At 34.9% G+C, this 20,557-nt stretch overlaps 1 protein-coding gene across 17 annotated transcripts in view; it reads right to left on the bottom strand.

Moving 5' to 3' along the window:
• NEO1 (neogenin 1) overlaps positions 1-20,557 on the bottom strand; it is a 234,909-nt gene that overhangs the window by 76,898 nt on the left and 137,454 nt on the right. For 16 of the 17 annotated variants that reach the window (XM_021099093.1, XM_021099097.1, XM_021099089.1 and 13 more), the window contains exons 6-7: positions 20,295-20,449; positions 18,957-19,077 (exon numbers count right to left, since the gene is read on the bottom strand). The exons of the other annotated variant lie outside the window; for it this stretch is intronic. In XM_021099093.1, the coding sequence (XP_020954752.1) occupies positions 18,957-19,077; positions 20,295-20,449 (276 nt within the window). The remainder of the gene's footprint in view (positions 1-18,956; positions 19,078-20,294; positions 20,450-20,557) is intronic. 17 annotated transcript variants of the gene reach the window in all.

The following is a 20,557-nucleotide window of genomic DNA, read 5'->3' on the forward strand; positions in this document are numbered from 1 at the left end:
AAGTATAAAGCTGTCTATATTCAATGACCATAAAATAAAAGGACAAAAAAGTTTGAAAATGAAAGACCAGATAATATATATCAGGTAATGCAATCAAAAAGAAAGCAGGGAGTTCCCGTTGTGGCATGGCAGAAATGAATCTGATTAGTATCCATGAGGATGCAGTTTCCATCCCTGGCCTCACTCAGTGGGACGGGGATCTGGCGTTGCTGTGAGCTGTTGTGTAGGTTGCAGACGTGGCTTGGATCCTGTGTTGCTTGTGGCTGTGGCAAAGGCCGGCAGCTGAAGCTCTGGCTTGTCCCCTAGCCTGTGAACTTCCATATGCCATGGGTATGGCCCTAGAAAAATAAATAAATAAATAAATAAAGCAGGTATAGTAGTGTCAATGTTGGACAAAACATAATTGAAGGAAACAAGAAATAAGGCAGAACAAACGTTTCCTGCTGATAAAATAATACCATGTTTTCTTGATTTCAGGTTGCACTGTTTCCACATTTTAACATATCTGAAATCAAGATGCATCTTCTAAGCCATGATGTCTTAGATTTGATGAAACATAGTAATCTACCAGGAAGGTAAGTCATGATTCCTAACTCGTTAACAACATAGTTTTTAAATATATAAACCAATAATAGTTAGAATATAAGAACTGATCAAATTTACAATCTAACCTTTATTAGTATTTTCTTAGAAACTGGCAGATTGGAGTTCCCGTTGTGGCTCAGTGGTTAAGGAATGCGACTAGGTTGCGGGTTCAATACCTGGCCTTGCTCAGTGGGTTAAGGATCTGGCGTTGCCGTGAGCTGTGGTGTAGGCTGAAGACACAGCTTGGATCCCGCATTGCCGTGGCTCTGGCGTAGGCTGGTGGCTATAGCTCTGATTTGACCCCTAGCCTGGGAACCTCCATATGCCATGGCAGCGGCCAAGAAATTGCAAAAAAAAAAAAGACGAAAAAGAAAAAAAAAAAAAAGAAATTGGCAGATTAAGCAGACAAAAATTAGGTGAGGCTCTAAAGGATCTTATATATTTAAAAAGTTTAATCCAATATTTACAAACTATAATATCTAGCAAACACCCATAGACCAAAAAACCAACCACATATTACATCACAAAAAGAATCTCAAATTCCCATGAACTGAGAAATACAGTCATTTGCTAACAGTAAGTTTAAAATAATTGATATACAGGGAAGGAAGGAGGAATAGATTAGAAAAAACTTAATAGGATTTTCCAGCAGTCTGAGGCCTAAATGAAATTGATGCTTATGAATTCAGTACTGGTCTCCCTGGTTGTGAGAGAAGAACATACTCCAAAACGAAATGATTCAAAACTATTCTAATACCTAAAATGTTCATCAGCACAGCTGCTGAACAGCTAGGAGAGTGGTTAAGGGCACAAAGCAGTATGAACATAAACTCACAAAAGTAGCTGGCCAAGGTTACTTATTTTGAGAATTCTGCTTCAAAGAAAGGGAAAAGGGTCGCATGGGAATGTTCCCACAGACTTCAGAGGTCCTCCTGTGAGGAACTAAGTCCCAAAGGTAGAGCAGAACAAATCTGATAGCAGAGGAAGCACTCTACTGGAGAGTTTTAGTAGGTGTATGTTCTGATAAACAACCCTTGCAGTGAACTGCTGGTTTCAACAAATGATTTTATAAACAATTGAAGGAAGTTATAAAACAAAACGAACACAAAACACTCCCTCCCGTTCTTCTATGCAGGAGAGATGTTTCAGTTTTAAGGAAGTCATCTGACACTTTCCTGACATCAAAAGCACTCATTAAAAAAGGTGTGCCAGTCACTAATGACGTACTACCTATCACAGCAGTGATCCCAGACAAAAGATAAGCCTTCTCTCCTCTTTCATCCTAAATCTCTCCTCAGTAAGATTCCAAAACCAGAGAGGAAAGACAAAATGCATAAAGGTATTTATTTCTGCTCATAACCCACGCAGACTAATAAAAGGGGAAAACTGACTTTGTTCCAGTGTGCTTAATGATTTATATTAACTCTAATGATAACCGACTTGCCAAGATACAGAGCATTAGCCTTTTTAAAGATTCAGATTCAGATGTCCAAATTCTAGCAGTTTTCATTTCCTCAGATTGTGTAAAAACTAATAAAATTCAATTACCTAGTCTGGATCTTTAACAAAACTACTTGACAAGAAACTACAACTACTCAAATTTGTAAAGGAGTATAAAATGAAGAGGAAAAATTTCTCCAAAATTTAGAAGAAAATTATCATTAAATCCAGATAAAGTCCTTTACATTCTTTTTATCATTTGGGGTTTAAGTGCTCAGGCAGACACTATAAAAGAGGATACTCAGAGTAATTCTGGTGGTGAACAAAGGCTATTTAAAAAATAGACATACAGCTAAAATATTAGGGCATGATAGTAGTTGTAAGGCAGTATTTGCATGTAAAATGCTAATAACATAGAAAAAATTTCTCAAAATGCATACAAATTACACTATACTTTTTACGTCTGGTGATCTCTTAAATATGCATCAATTGGGAGATATTCTCAATACCTACAACACTATAATCTAAAATGAAAAACACTGATCCGGCACTGAAACTATAGGAAGTCAAGGCTATAAGCAGCCAGATTGTCAGTGATGTCTTTTAGACCCAAATGATATTCTGCCAACTATGACATTATTGTATAATTTGGCATCTTTTAAATATAGCTACCAATTAAAAGACATTCAGACATACTATCTTCCTTCTGGTGTTTTAGCACTGCATAATGGATTCTTTATTTATAATGAAATAATAGTATCAAATTCAAATTCAAGCCTGCTCTCTGATAATCTCTAAATCCTTGTTTGTGTCCAGAAAGGTCATCTGCAAGACTTCTATTTAACTGCTAAATATCAAAAATGATAATTACAGCACTGAGTTATTACCTGGATGTCACAAGACCTGGTATTAAATTCATGACTTTTGATATAGATGAAATGTGAAACATTAAACAAACTATAATTGTATTTCTACATCCCCACAGGTATCTAAAAACAGAGCAGTGATTATAGCACAACTCAACAGTAATGGGGACAAATTTTCTTAACCTAAGTAGACAAAGAGCATATCCTTGGATTTATACAGAGAATCTCTCTATTGTATTTAACGTAAAACTTCAATCTTTTCCTCTACCTTATCTTAAATATCCCCCCCAATCACAAATCTTACCTTCCTTTGTAGAAACATCTACCTGACACTTAAGAAATATTTACCATATATGAGCCACTGAGGGATAAGAAGAATTTCTTTCCACTGTCACCACCTAGCTTGAGGCTCTTAAATATCACATCTGATTTGGTGGAAAGGTCTACTATCAGTACCACAGATTCCATTCTCTAAACTCATTCAACACACTTCTAATACATGAATCCTCCTAAAGTGCTACTGTTTCTTCCTGTAACTGAACATTGCTGGAGTCTTCCCACTGATCAAATACTTCCAACTTTTTGACTTGGTATTAAATAATCTGGTCTATACACATCTCCTAGGATGTGCGATCTTGTATTCCTCCTTCTCTAAACATTGGTAAACTGAGCCGCTTTCTATTCTTCAAATGCACTTGAGCCTTCTTGCTCACACATTTGAAATGTCATCCTTTCTTACTTTCATTTAACATGACCAGTCTAAAATCCCATTCATCCTTCTATGCTCACCTTAAACACCATATTCTTCAGGAACACTTTCTGGCCTGTCAAATCAGGCAGACATCATTTCTTCCCATTCAGAATTACAGTAGTACTTTGGTATTTGCAATTCTTTAGATTCATAATCTAAAACCTCTACCCTAGTAACTATTTAAAGCCTTTTAGACTCAATAAATTGGCAATAACTAGAGTGACTGTAGAATATACTGTCCACACCTAGATACCTCTGAGAGTGAAAAAAGGCCACTTTTGGTAATTATGCTGGGACGACAGACATAAACTAGAACTGTCGAAAGCATACTAGATACATGGTCATCTTTGCAAAATGATGCATCTGACCAGCTTTGTCAGTAAGTGTACCCATAGTAGATTACAGATTTTAAAGACTAAACTTGAAATTAAAAGAGTGTAAATGATCTTTGTCTTGAAAACATTGAATTTGCTTAAGTGGTACATGTGAACTTTGAAACTGAAAACCTCATCTATAGTAGGGTTGAGACATGAAGCCAGTACTTCAGATTTCTAGCAACAGGTTTGTTTCATTATACACTTTGCCTCAGGTAACATAAAATTATTAACTGGCAATGCCTTAATCTTTCTGCCAACAATGTGTCTATTTATTTCAATACCCGGACAGAAAAAGCGCTCTGAAACGTATCTTATACTTAACGTATCTATTTCAAAAACAACTGCATTTGATAGATTATTTGAGTGATGAGGGACCTAAGAGATCATTTAATTTCATTTTATAAAAAATTTTTAAAAAAATCACAGAATTTCAGTACCTGATCTCATCACTCAGCAAGTTAATGGCAGATAAGAACTAGAACCCAGCACTGACATTAGACGCATATACAATATTAGAAAGTTCCTCAACATGATATTCATGATTAAGAAGTCAAATCTCATCACTGTGTAAGTTAAAACTTTTCTTATTGCCTTTGGAATGGATTAGCAATGAGATCCTGCTGTGTATGTAGCACTGGGAACTATGTCTACTTATGATGGAGCATAATAATATGAAAAAAAAAGAATATACACATGTATGTGTAACTGGGTCACCATGCTGTACAGTAGAAAATAGACAGAACACTGTAAACCAGCTATAATGGAAAAAGATCATTATATATAAAAAAAGTTATAATTACTGCTACAAAAAACCCAAAATAACTGATTAGAATTTATCCTTTGATTAAAATCAATACCAACTATCATGCATTCTAGTGCTTCAGATTTAAAATATTCCACTAATGACTAACAATTTCCTGGTATGTAGCCAACTTTTAATCATGCCAGGTCATTAGTCACTTATTCCAGAACTTCTACTATTCACTATTTACCTCAGATACTATATGGAATTTTTTACAAATGTTCTATCAAAAAAAAAGTAAAGCTCAATATGTACCCTTATCTACCATGACCATAATATCCTAGAAGTCATTTAATGAGTTGGTAAAATATGAATTTCCTTTACTAAAAACAAGTTCACATTACTCCCTTTTCAACAACCCATCTTCCCATACTGGAACAAAAAAATGTCAATTATCGGACAATATGAATGACTATACAGAGAAAAATCATACTTGTGTCTTTATATTTCAGTCTTAAATGACAGATTTGGAATTTATTTTTAAGTTCAAACAGACAAAAAGAAAGAATAATAAAAAGTTAACAGACAAAAACATATTTTACCTTAATTTTTACTACCTTTAATATAATTGCAATAATTTATATGCCAATACTTAAAAAAATCTTTCAACCGACAATAAGACAAAGCATCTTAGCATAAAATGACATAATTTGAACTAGAAGAAAATAAAAATATTCTTATGTTGAGTTAAATATTTTAAAAGCCACAATCTTCTAGAATCAAGAGTTGCTGTCCCTAAAAATGCATAAAAGTAAAGTTAAATATTAAAAATTGCATTTAAAATGTTTTGACTAAGGAAGTATGTCTGACATAGAACTCAGAGGAACAGAACAGAATGATGGCTGCCAGGGGTTGAGGGATGGCAGAGATGGGGAGATGTTGGTCACAAACTTCCATTTTGAGTTGTAAGTTTCAGGGATGTAATGTGCAGCATGGTTACTACAGTTAGTAGTTCTGTATTGTATATTTGAAAGTTGCTAATAAGAACTGAACTTTAATGTTTTCACCACCAAGAACAAAATGGTAATTGTGTGAGGTAAAGGATGTGTTAACTAACCTTACTGTGGTAAACATTTTGTAAGATGTATCAAATATCCCACTATATGCTTTAAGCTTACACAATGTTTTATATGTTGATTATATCTCAATAAAAGGGGGGGGGAGAGAAAGTATGTTTGAAACATACTCTTAACAATTCTACTTCCCAATTTGATTAAAAATTCTGTTTTATAGTGCTGCTACACAGATATCTTGTGTATTTTAACTATAATCACAATATTTCATTTAATGATCAAAAGAAACAATAAACTTTAAAACCACTGTCCAATTATATCACAGGCTAACTGTGGGTGCTTGAAAGTACCTTCTTGCAGCCCAGCACTAGCCAACAGGTTGATGACCAGGACCTACAGCCACACACTTTGAATGGGAATCGGAAAGTTCCCTCTACAAAAATTAGATGTCAAAGATGTTAAAATACTTTCGGATTATTTTACACAAAAATAAGTACCATCACAACACGTTTCTTTCCACTTTCCATAATTTACTCTATGGAGAGTCTAGTGCCTAAGTTTCTCTCAGATGTAGCCATGAAGATGTGCTAGCAGACTGCAGTTTGTAGTTCTCTGTTCACAGCTCCTCCTTGGAGTCAGTCGCTGTTGGGCATCTCCTAGTTATCCACACACTGAGTCTGACTTTCTTTTTTTGTCCTTTTATCTCTCCTGCCTCACTTTTGCCTTTTTCCACCTACCCACACTTTTTAAAATTTTAAATGTTTTAAGTGAAACAGACTTTCACTGACTAGAAATTACGTAGAACACAAACTATCAGGGCTGAAAGATACGTATCATACAGTCCAGTATTTGGCAAACTTTTTCTTTTTTCTCTTTTTTCATTTTAGGTTCATACCTGCAACATAGGGAAGTTCCCAGGCTAGGAGTCAAATTGGAGCTGCAGCTGCCAGCCTACACTACAACACAGCAACACCAGATCCAAGCTGCATCTGTGGCCTATGCAGCAGCTTAAGGCAATGCCAGAGCCTTAACTCTTAAACCACTGAGTAAGGCTGGGGATTGAACCTGCACCCTGATGGACACTAGTCGGGTTCTCAACTTGCTGAGCCACAACAGGAACTCCAGCAAACTAAAGAGCCAGGAAATCAATGTTTTAGGCCTTGTGGGCCATATAGCCCCTGTCTAAACTACTTACTTCTGCCATTGTAGTATGATAATGACTACAGACTGAACATAAGACACTCTGTAAACAAATATCTGCATCTGTGTCCAACAAAACTTTATGCACAAAACCAGGAGGTTGGCTGGATATGGCCTGTGGGCCAACATCTGCCATCCTTAATCTTATCCATCCTGCTTTGAGTTCCCTATATCAACAATTTCCAAACTGCACTCTTTAAGATATAAGTAGGCCTATTTAAAACAAACAAACAAACAAACAAAACATGGTCAAATAGACTTGGGAAATGCTATATATACATTCTACTCTACTCTTGGAGATTCACAATGCTATGAACACAAAGGGAAAGAGGTTCCAAGTAGGCCAGTCTCCATCCTTCTCCTGCTGGCTGCTTGAGCCTCTAAGTCCTTGTCCTACTAAACCAAGGACTCTTTGTGAGGGCTACCAAAATTTGCTCTGTTTGCATACTGCCACACAATCCAACTCTACTGTGACAGCATATGGAAGTTCCCAGGCTAGGGGTCGAATGGGAGCTACAGCTGCCAGCATATACCATAGCCATGGCAATGCAAGATCCAAGCCCCGTCTGTGACCTACACCACAGCTCAAGGCAACACAGCCAAGCCACTGGGCAAGGCCAGGGAGAGAACCCGCATCCTCATGGATCCTAGTTGGATTTCTTACCCCTGAGCCACAATGGGAACTCCTGTAATTTCCATCCATGATGTTTCTGGCAGAAAGTCCTCAGTTACAGGTTTGGTGTCTTTTCTGAATTTTAGCATTGATTAAAAATTGGCTCTAACTACTAAGTTAAAAAAAAGAAAACCCTTTACTGATTATAAAAGTAACATAGGGTTATTTTAGAAAAGTAAGAAAACACCATTACTCAAAGATAACCACTGTTAACATTTCGGTGTGGGAATGTCCAGAGGTAGACATTTTTGAAAATAAATTATTTGGTATATATAATTTCATATTTTACTTTACTATTTGATATTATATCCTGAGATTTTCCTGGTACATTAAAGAGTGTTCAAAGACATGGTCTTTAATGGCCAAATAACTCTTCCATCATAAGGCTGTACTATAATTATTTTAACTACTTCCTCTATTTGGGGACATGAAAGTCATTTCCTACTCTTTCTCTTGTTATCTCTAATTTTTCTTTTTAAATTACTAATGCTGTTATTAATAGTCTTTGTCCAGATTTCTGACTCCTTCCTTAGGAAAAAATCCTAAAAGAACAATGACTGGCTTGAGTCAGTAATTTTTAAGATATAAATTGTCATACATTATTGTCATTGTATTCCTTTTTCATTTTTCAGTCCTATTCTGTGTGATTCTCCGTATTAAATTTTATATGATGTGTGAGTTTTTTCTAATTTTCCATCTAGATAGAGAGAGATAACATTTCATTATGAACTATGACTACCATCAGAGTGAAAAAATATATTTTATTTTGAAAAATCACCAATATTGTGCCAAGGAATCCTCCTAAGAGAAAACTTCTTGAAATCCTTCCTAACAAAGCTGTATTAAGCACCAAATCTGCCAGCAGTAATAAGTGCCTATTTCTGTTACGGAGCTCACCAAAATGTACAGACTTTAACCTGTTTACCTGAGTGACTAATTCTTTTTCTCCCCCATCTTTCCTTACATTCTCCACCATCAAATGCTACCCTTGACATATATGGGAAAACACATATTTTTGGTATGTACTTATGTTTTCAAAGATAGTTTGTGAGATGTTTTAAACTCAATTTCAGAGAAATTATGAGGAATAGGAATAGCAGTGGAAGAAAAAGCAAAGAATTGAGAAGTAGAATACACAACTTTTGCTAAGTCATAGAATGACAGGAATAAAAAGTTCTTTTCAAATTGAATGACTCATAACACTATCTAATGAGAAAGAAGTTAAGGATCTAGTGAATTAACTCTGGGAACTCTTAAGTGGTAAAAGTATCTATGCAATATTCTGAAAGAAATATAACCTTTTTCTTCTCTAGAAAGTAAATCTACATTATATATATCTATATATCTATATATATCAAGTAAAATAAAACACACACAAACATCACAGTCATTTAGTTACTTGTTATATATTATGTTCATATATGTATATAGTCTTTATAATGCAATAAACTTCAAATTTAAAAAAAGATGTAATTGTCAAAATGATTTTGGTAAATGATGTTAACAATTTACATTTTCACTATGAAATAAAGACAAAAATGTAATCATACCCTAACCAGTCATTATAAAGTAATGTTTAATAAAATACATAAAATCTTTATTAGGTAAAAGTGATATCTCACTAAAATGATTTAATTTTATACCTTTAAGTAAAGTGGAATACTTTCATGTTTAGAAACTATCTTTGTTCTGTTGTGAATTGTGCTTATGTTAGTCACTTTATCATCTCCATTTGTGTGCATTGTTCCATTCAGAACACTAAAGGCCTGTAATTCCTATGATATTTTCCCCTAGCTTTTGTCTCTTTAGTTATTTCTCATACTTCATATGCAAAATATTAAAATATTAATATCCTAAAATACCAAATTTTTAATTTATGTTTTTATTTCTTTTATAAGTAGAAGCAAATGGCGAGACTCTTCTATCATCTTTCAACATTTTTATGGATTTAAACACGATATTTAATTTTTATGTAAGGTAAATATATAATTTAATTCTTTCAAAATCACCAACTGTCCATGTTCCATATAATTTAAAATCCTTTCAATCCACATTGACTGTGATTTCACCATCTTATACATTCAAAAATTATAAAGTGCTATTTCTCCTATGTAAGCTTCCTTTCTCAGATTCCTTTAGGACATTATTTTTAAAATGATGTTCATAGGCTGAGATTAATGAAAAGATTTTTAAAAATCAGCAGGATAGAACAGGTTCTATTAGAAATAATTTAAATAACTGGAATTGGTAAGAAGGAAAAACTAGTAAGGTAATAAATTCTACCCTAAAGTAGACACTGAGGTATATGTCCACAGAAAATAGTGGTGGTTTAAGGCAGAAACAAGATTTAATTCCTGACCATATATATATCCACACACACCCACCCACACACACACACACACACACACGTATGTATGTATGTATCATGGCAAAATAAATTATCAAAAGAAAATAGTGATGGGACCTATGGAGATCTTCAAGAGGATATTCAGGGATGATTTCAGATGACTAAGACATTCCTCTGAAGGCAAAGAAGTAAGACTTCTAACTCCATTTACTGAAGGGAAGGTTAAGGTGTTTTAATTTTCCATAGTGTGAAAGACTACCACATGCCAACTGGGGACACTATCCTCAATGTACAAGAAAATAAACAACAGATAGCTGGCTTAATGTGTAGCAAGAGAAAGGTTTGGTTAAAATCTTGAAATCTACCAAAACCAAAACTTGTTATACTCTTCCTCAATCTCTTTCCTGACGTTCTGACTTCCCCCTGATTCTAGACATTTTTGTAATTCAAACTCAACAAATCTTAAATTGATGTATTATCTCTCTAAATAAACTAGCTCTATTACACTGCTTTTCAAAAGTTTTAGCATATAGTTGTTTCTTATATTCCTTTAAAAATCTATAGAATTTGTAATGATGTTCCCCCTTTTATCCCTGATTTGGTAATTGGTGTTTTTATCTGTTTTTCTTGATCAGTCTGGTTAAATGTACGTCAATGTAACTGGTCTTTTCAAAGAACCAGTTCTTGGTTTCATATACTTCCTATTTTTCATTTCATTTATTTTTGCTCTTTATCATTTCCTTCTTCTGAATGCTTTAGATTTCATTTGCTTTTTTTAAATCTAGTTTTTAAAAGCTTCCCTCAAAACACTATTTTATGCATTCTATAAATTTTGATGGGCTGTATTTTCATTTTCACTCATTTCAGAATATTTTCTAACTTCCTGTATGACTTGTTCTTTGACATATGGAATACTTAAAGAGGCATTTATTTTTCAAATATTTGAGGATTTTACAGTATCTGTTATTGATATCAACTTTAATGCCACTGAGGTCAAAGAATACACTTTGGGTGATTTAAATCCTGTTAAACTTAAGATGTTCTACAGCCCTTAACCATTTACATTTAATGTAATTACTGATAGGTCAGATTTAAATTTACCATCTTGCTAGTTGTTTTTTGTCACATTTTTCTCTTTCTCCTCTTTTCCTTTAGACTGAGTGGTTTTTAAGGTTCCACTGTATTTCCATTTTTTACTTATTTACATTTTTTTCTACTTTTTTAGTGGTTTCCTAAGATTTTATAGATCTTTAATCAACTTCAAATAATATTAGATTAATTGATATGTAATGTAATCTCATCACAGTTTACTTCCAATTCTACTATGCTTTGCTGTTTGGGGCATATATTTTAATTTTATATGTTAAGAATTATTTTTAATTTAGACCAGAGATCCGCAAACAGGACCTGCCACCTGTTTTTATTAAGTTTTACCAGAATAGTCAAGGCTGCCTGATTTATAAGGTCAATTTCATGCTACAAGGGCAGAGTTGAATAGCTGTGGTAGACACTGGCTCACAAAACCTAAAATATTTACTATCTAGCCCTTTACAGAAAAAATTTGTAGGCCTCTGCTTATACAGTTATCTCTTAAAGTGATTAAAATAAGCAAGAATCTTAATGTTTTTTTTAAAACCACTCTCACCTGCTGTCTTTATGAGGATCCTCCAACTTTCAGCTAGATATCAACTACCTCTGCCTGAATAATATCCTTTAATATTTCTTGCAGCCCAGGTCTGCTGACTAATTCTCTCAGCTCTTGTTCCGAAAAGACCTTTATTTTTCATTTTTGCTGGATATATAATTTGTGTTGTCTTCCTTTTAGGACTTTAAAAGTGTTGCTCCATTGTCTACCGGCTACACCATATCTGACAAAAATTTTGCTATAATTCTTTATCTTTGTTTCCCTGTATTTGTCGTTTTTAAAATTTCCAGCTCCTTTCAGTATCTTCTCATGATGCTTGATTTTCAGCAGTTTGACTATGATGGGTATTGGTGTGTTTTCTTTCTGTTACTGCCATTACTATTATTTTGTTTCTATTGTTATTATGATTATTATTTCTAGCCTACAAAGGGCTGTCTGAACTTCTTATTGGACATGTGATATGATTTTGTTCATTTTCATTTAAAAAATGTGGCTATAATCCATTCAAATATTTTGTTCTGTTCTTGTCCTCTTATTCTTGCAATACTCCTATTTACTTACGTTATACCATTTGATACTGTCTTGTCTAGGATGCCTGTCTTCTGCCCACTTTTTTTAAAAAAAAAATATTTTTTCTTTTTTAGGGCTGTACCTTGGCATATGGAGGTCCCCAGGCTAGGGGTCAAATTGGAGCTGCCAGTCTATGCCACATCTGAGCTGAGTCTTTGACCTACACGACAGTTCATGGTAAGGCTAGATCTTTAACGCACTGAGTGAGGCCAGAGATTGAACCCACATTCTCATGGACACTAGTCAGGTTTGTTACCACTGAGCCCAAACAGGAACTCCCCACCTAATTTTCTTTTATTTCAATTTAAATAATTTATATTGAACTATCTTCAAGTTATTTCTTCAGCTGTGTTGACTCTATTGATCATCCTGAAAGAATGTTTCACCTCTAATAACATGTTTTTTTATTTTTTATAGTTTTCTTCCTCTGACTATGGAACTCTCACTCTCTGTGGTAATGGTTTCCTTCTTTCTACCAAAAATTTCTCATCTGGTTCATTCAAGCTATCTCCCCCCTGCCTTTTTTTTTTTTTTTTTTTTTTGGTACTAAATCCTTTAACATACTACTTTTAAAATTTTTCTGTGATTTTTATTTTTTCCATTATAGTTGGTTTACAGTGTTTTGTCAATTTTCTACTGTATAGCAAAATGACCTAGTTACACATACACACACACATATATACATTCTTTTTCTCACATTATCCTCCATCCTGTTCCATCACAAGTGACTAAATATAGTTCCCTGTGCTATACAGTAAGATCTCATTGCTTATCCATTCCAAATGCAATAGTTTACATCTATTAAACCCAGACTCCCAGTCCATCCCACTCCCTCCCCTCACCCTTTGGCAACCACAAGTCTGTTCTCCAAGTGCATGCATTTTTCTGTGGAAAGGTTCATTTGTGCCATATATATTAGATTCCAGGTATAAATGCTATCATATGGTATTTGTCTTTCTCTATCTTAATTTCACTTAGTATGAGAATCTCTAGTTCCATGTTGCTGCAAATGGCATTATTTTGTTCTTTTTTATGGCTGAGTAGTATTCCATTGTGTACATGTACCACTTCTTCTTAATCCATTTAACTGTCAATGGATATATCGGTTGTTTCCATGTCTTGGCTATTGTGAATAGTGCTGCAATGAACATATGGGTGCATGTATCTTTTACAAATTCTGTCTGGATATATGCTCAAGAGTGGGACTGCTGGGTCATATGGTAGTTCTATATTTAGCTTTCTGAGGTACCTCCCTAATGCTTTCCATAGTGGTTGTACCAGTTTATATTCCTACCAGCAGTGGAGGAGGGTACCCTTTTCTCCACACCCTCTCCAGCACTTCTTCCTTGTGGACTTGTTATGATGGACACTCTGACAGGAGTGAGGTGGTGCCTCATAGTAGTTTTGATTTGCATTTCTCTAATAATTAGTGATGCTGAGCATTTTTTCATGTGCCTGTTGGCCATCTGTATGTTTTCTTTGGAGAAATGTCTTTTCAGGTCTTTTGCCCATTTTTCAATTGGGTTGTTAGTTTTTTTCCTGTTAAGTTGTATAAGTTGTTTGTGGATTTTAGAGATTAGGCCCTTGTTAGTTGCATCGTTTGAAACTATTTTCTCCCATTCCATGTTCTTTTTTTTTTTTTTTTTTATGGTTTACTTTGCTGTGCAAAAGCTTGTTAGTTTGATTAGGTCCCATAGGTTTATTTTTGCTTTTATTTCTGTTGCCTTGGGAGACTGACCTAAGAAAACACTGGTGTGGTTTATATCAGAGAATGTTTTGCCTATGTTCTCTTCCAGGAGTTTGATGGTGTCTTGTCTTAACGTTTAAGTCTTTAAGCTATTTTGACTTTATTTTTGTGCATGGCTTGAGGGGATGTTCCAGTTTCACTGATTTACATGCAGCTGTCCAGTTGTCTAAGCACCACTTCCTGAAAAGGCTGTCTTTCCCCCATTTTATATTCTTGCCTCCTTTGTCGAAGATCAATTGACCATAGATGTCTGGGTTTATTTTTGGGTTCTCTATTCTGTTCCATTTGTCTATATGTCTGTCTTTGTACCTGTACCACACTGTCTTGATGACTATGGCTTTATAATATTGCCTTAAGTCTTGGAGAGTTGTGTGTCCTGCTTGGTTTTTGTTCCTCAGGATTGCTTTGGCAATTCTGAGTCTTTTATGGTTCCACATAAATTTTGGATTGTTTGTTCTAATTCTGTGAAAAATGTCATGGGTAATTTGATAGGGATGGTATTGAAACTGTAGACTGCAGGATTAACATTCAGAAATTCGTTGCATTTCTGTATACTAACAATGAAATATTAGAAAAGGAATAAAAAAATACAGTATCTTTTAAAATCACACCCCCCAAAATTAAATACCTAGGAATAAACCTGACCAAGGAGGTGAAAGACTTATATGCTGAGAATTAGAAAACATTAATCAAAGAAATTAAAGAAGAGTCAAAGAAATGGAAAGATATTCCATGCTCCTGGGATGGAAAAATTAATATCATAAAAATAACATACTATTAATAATGAAGTCTGTCTCATAGTTCCAATATGTGGGTCTCCTGAATTTGGTTCCTTGCTTTATCTTCCTACAATGAGCTGGCATTCTCTTCTTCTGTTTGTGCCCAATAATTTTTGACTGAATGCTAAGCATCATGTACAGAACAGCAGAGACTGAGACGATTATTATTTACTTGGAAACTTACATGTCTATTCTTTTGTCAAGCCATTCATGTGGAGGAGTTCAGTCAATTCAGACAGGAATTGGGCTTGATGTGGATTTTATTGTTGTTGCAGTTACCTTCAACACAGGGTAGGTTTCAATGGCAGACTACCATTGTCCTGTGCTTAAGGGAAGAGATGAGAAGCCAGAGAGTGTTTCTCAGTTCCCCATTTCTTCTCACCAGGGGATCTCTCTCCATATTATTGATCATCTACTCCCTCAGCAGAAAGTTTTTGTTTGTTATTTGGTGGTAGGCTCATGGTTGGGCAGGTGGGATTTTCAGCTGTCCTAGTCCAGCCTCAGTATTAGAGAGGCCCTGGGGCTCTCCTTCCTATGGCAACTAAAATCTGCTTTTTATTTGTGTTGGTCTTGAGTGGTGGTTTCCTGTCCTTCCCCCAGCAGTAAAAGACCTCTCCTAGGTATTGGTGTAGGACCCTCGAGTCCAAAACCATTTTATACATTTCTTTTCGAGAGGTAAAGGTTTTTTCTTCTACCCTTCTCCCAGCAGTAGTAGGTCTTTGCCTGTGTCCTGGGGGCCCAGGGGTTCCTCCTCCAAGTGGAAAAGTAGTTTTGCTTCTAATGTCCCTGCAGAAATTTATAAAATATGGTTTTATGCCCCTTCCCCTTTGGTTGGAGGCTTAAGGAAGTGTAAATAAATGGGAGGGGCTCTATGCCTACCTCCCAGCAGCCAAAGATCACCTCCTTCACTCTACACCAAGATGACTTTTCTCAAATCGCCACCTTGTCCCCAACCTTAATAGTGAGTATTCTCTGGAGCCCCAGGAAAATATATTTGCAAGCAAGCATGAACTCCCCTTTTATTTGAGGCGCCCAGAAATTTCAAACTAATCCATACTTAGTCTTTAATATTCAGTTAAAATTTTAGCTGATATCTTCTTATTCATTTTTTATGGCAGCCATCTCTTTCTCTTGTATTCTACCAAAGGTCAAACAATTCAGGACCAATCCTTTGGGAGAGGAGGGTTGTCCAATTCCTTGAAATTCAGGTTATGTGGTTGTTTTGCAAGTTCAGCTCTATGATGGGCTCATTGAAATTACGGTTTTATAAATCATCCAGCTTTTTATTGCAGGTGACGGTGAAATGTTCTGTTCACACTCCTTACAGCCTGAGTAGAAGTTCCCTTCCACTTTAATTCCGTTTCCTTTTCTAGTTTCCTAAAGGCATCACCACTCTCCCAGTCACCCAGAAAAACCATTCGAAGCATCTCTAACTTCTCTACAACAATGTTTAATATCCAATCAGTTGATAGAGTATGAATTAGATAAATCACTACCATCTCTTTATTAGGATCCCTTGTTTCTATTTCTCTAGTATAAGCACTTATTATTTTATAATGGTCTTTATAAAAATACTCCTTCAACCATTCTGTCTTCTAAGTAAATATGACTTTGTCATCCTACTGCCCTACTACAGTATTCTTTTGACTGGTTATAATCAAGGCCAAGATCAAGCTAATCCTGTTTTACCTTTATAGGTCACTTTCCTACAGGAATAGGTACTCTATTCTATTTTCATAATGACCCAAGCCCCTTTTTAACATATGGAAATCCTAACATTTCAGGTCTAATACAAAGAGCACACTTTCCACGAAAAACTTTCCTGTTCACATAGACTTCCTCTCTTTTGAATTGTACGCTGGATTATTTGAACTATAAAAATAACACTTATTATAGACTGGTATTAAAGTTGTACACATCTCTTACATTCCTTAACCTCAGAAAGGCAGAGATCAGATCTTATAAATTTTATAGTCTCTCTCTTAACCTTCTCATATAAATATTTATCTTGCAAATGAAAACAGCAAAATTAACAAGGCATTCACTCTCCTTTGTAGAATCCATGCATGCTTAATGCATCCCTGACTAGGTCACTAAAAAAATCTCACCAATGCACAAAATGTTGTCTGTTTTTGAAATGTTGTCTCAAAAAGGGAAAAAAACACACACCGTGACTATAATTATTATGCCATCCAATCATTTTCAGAGGAAAGCCCAGTTAGGATTAGTTTAGGCTTCCTCCTACCACAGCTGCCATTTATATGGTTAGAGTTAACTCTATAGTGGTAATCACAAACACAAATACATTCATGACCTTTTGTTTAGTTTCATGGAAATAATCCTAAGAGAGCCATGACATTTACTAAGGAAAATCATCGCACTAATAAAAAGAAATAAGCCTATCCACCTCACTCATTCTGTTAGTGCCTTATCTGGTCATCATACTTGGTCATTTTGCCAAAATGGAAAAGTGACATGCTTCTACTAAATCACTTTCAATGAACAGGGAAAGGTATAATCACAGACAAACATAGGAAGAAAAAGAGCAGTTCTAAAATACATGCTCAAGAAATAGCATATAAAAATCCTATATGCCATTTTAGTGAAAAGCCACGATAGATGCCATCTTTGCCAATTAGCTTCCCTTGCTAGACTATACAGTTAGGACCACAATAGAACCTGAACTAAATTTGACTAAAACACCAAATCAGTGGCTTTGTGACTCCAGATAGCAAATCAGATGTCTAAAGTAGCCTCTTTTTCATGTGTTTTTGAGAAATGCACAAAATAAAAAATGCTTTTTCCTGCTAAAACAAATAAATAGTACACTCAATAGTTTTCCTGATCAATTTTCCACAAAACTGTTATCCAACACTTCAACTTTCAGTAATTTAGTAAGAAAAAATAATCATATAAAAAAGTTCAGCATAGCCTTGGTCATCATAATGAAAAACAGGATACAACTCAATGTTAATAGGAAATAATATATATGAAACAAAATGTATATACACTATCCAACAATGAAAAATGTTGATGCAGATCTATATTTATTGACAGGTAAAGATGTTCACAGAATATTTGTTGCAGGAAAATATGATATAAAGCCATATACACATCTGTGTGTGCTCTATGCAGTACTCCTGGATGGCAGGGTTTGGAGAATACGCATATTACCAATTTATTTTCAATCACTCCAAATTCATATTTTATTGCCTGCTCTGCAAAAATGAAGCTGGGCCCTTTACATATTTTTCCTTTGCCAGCTGACAGATATGTTACAATTTCATCAGTAGAGGATGCTAATGAACAGGTTCCCTTAATACTCCAAACTCTGTGGTGGTTTTTTAGCAGAATGCCTTCACTGAGACAGCTCCTTGTCAACGACTTTTCCCCAGGACACTAGACAGCAGGTTTTGAGCAAGTTTCTACGGGACGGTAGCACAGCAACTTCTCCATCATGCATTAAACCACGGCCTCACCCTCTCCAGCATGGTCTGGGTCAGCCCCGAGAGGGGCCTTTTCCTGTACTTTTCTCAGACCTACAAGTCTATCACTTTTTTATATTCATCAGAATTCTTTTTACTTCTTACTAGGCAACATTCTATATTCCAATCCCCTGTTATAGCTAATAACTTTTTATTAAAGAAAATTTAATTATTTAGTTTTTGCTCAAAATGTTGTGTGGTTTCCCCAGAATTAACCCTAATACAGTGAGGTTTTCTTTTCCCTTTTCACTTTTTAGTGTTGTCTGAATATATAATAAGCATATATTTTGGGATAATCAGAAAAGGAAAGTTAATTTTATTTTGGAAAAATTAAAGAAAAATTCAATGCAAAATAAACATTAAGTTTGTGTATTTTAATAAGGCAGAAATATGTTTGTGAGATTAAAATGATGGAAATAGAATATTCATTTATGTAAGACTATAATTATTCAGTTTTCTTTACACCAATTTCTTTTCAACAGTATCCAAAATTATGTTTCTAGGTCTTTTTAAAGTGAGAAAATGATTTAAATAGCTATTTTTTTCTCTCTCAGTCATGCCATATACTGGTCTTTATAAATAGGTTATTGATCACTAGGTATCCTTGAGTGACAGGTCCTGTTTACATGAGCTCCTCAGTCAGCCTCTTTCCTCTCACTATTTCCGCCCCTCTTACCATGTTCAAGGATTATCAGCTGGGCTCCAGCTTGTGCATTTCCAACATCATTCTCAGCAATGCATTGATAGAACCCTTCATCTGATTTCACCAGACCCAAAACTTGAAGATTATGCTCCTTCTGAGGAAGAAAAACAACATTTTATGATTCAACTAATGACCATTAGTTCAAAATCTTGAGGATATGCTCTTTCTTTCATAAAATTATATGGTTCAGTTACTGAATACTTGTTAATTACTTCTTGTGACATACCTGACTATGCATTTCAAAAATAGAAAATGTATTCCTACAAGGAATGAATTATATGAGAAAGTTGTAATGAGATATTAAGTCTTTAACCACTATAATTACCTCAGATTATGTCTATGAATGTCATATGTGCATCTTAACATATGCAATTAATCTTTACTACTAAAAACTGAGCTAATTCTGTTACTAGAATGTTAGATAATAATAACAGTAGATAATATTTACTAAGGATTTACTATACTTATACTTAAGTATTACTAAGCTTTAAAAGCAATAATGGCTGAGTATTCCTAAATAAATTTAATGCTAATTATTTACTCTTGCATTTACTTTTTATGAGAACTTTTATATCTATTGTCTCAACAACTGTCCACCACTGGGCCGTACCTTTATTTATTTATTTATTTATTTATTCATTCACTTTTTAGGGCTGTACAGGCAGCACATGGAAGTTCCCAGGCTAGGCGTCGAATTGGAGCTGCAGCTGTTGGCCTACGCCTCAGCCACAGCAACACAGGATCCAAACTGCGTGTGTAACCTACACCACAGCTCATGGCAATGCCGGATCCTTAACCCACCAAATGAGGCCAAGGATCAAACCTGCCCACATCCTCATGGATATTAGTCAGGTTTGTTACCACTGAGCCACAATGGGAACCTCCCAAATCATACTTATTTTGAAGATTCTGAGCATCAGTATATGAAAGACAGATTTATGCTCCTTGAACAGACAGCTAAGAAGATAACTGGTGCATGTGTATATACACACAGGACAATCATTACCCAGAAAGGTGGCAGCTGTGTTTAAGAGTGATGGTATGTTTGAGTAGGAATACTAGACTGTTGGTCAAGAGATCAGGACCTTAGGCTGAGTTCAAATACTGATTTGCTATGTGATCTTATATGAGCTACCAAAACATCTCTGGGCTCACTTTCTTATCAACCAATGAAGAAATTATATTTTAAATGAATTTTTCTACCTTCATCTTATATACACCAGTTTATGTACTACAGATAACAGAACTCTTGGTGATCACACTTGAAGATATTAAAGGTTTCAGAGATAGGTTTCTTTGAAAAATACTTACTACAATCTTAAAGTAATCACTTGGGATAACCATATCCCCATTCTTGACCCACTTTACAGTTGGAGTTGGCTTCCCAGTCACTTCACATTCAAATATAATATCCATAGATTCATGAGCATATATATTAGTAGGCTGCTTCAGGAATTCAGGTTGGACTTCAAAATAGAAAGGAAATTAAGATGTTAATAAAAATAAAAGCAGGTAGCTATTTATATTTCAAGCATTTTTTTAAAATCACAGAATTCATGGGATTTTTAATTATT

The sequence above is a fragment of the Sus scrofa genome, chromosome 7, assembly GCF_000003025.6.
Source record: "Sus scrofa isolate TJ Tabasco breed Duroc chromosome 7, Sscrofa11.1, whole genome shotgun sequence".
Classification (NCBI taxonomy): domain Eukaryota; kingdom Metazoa; phylum Chordata; class Mammalia; order Artiodactyla; family Suidae; genus Sus; species Sus scrofa.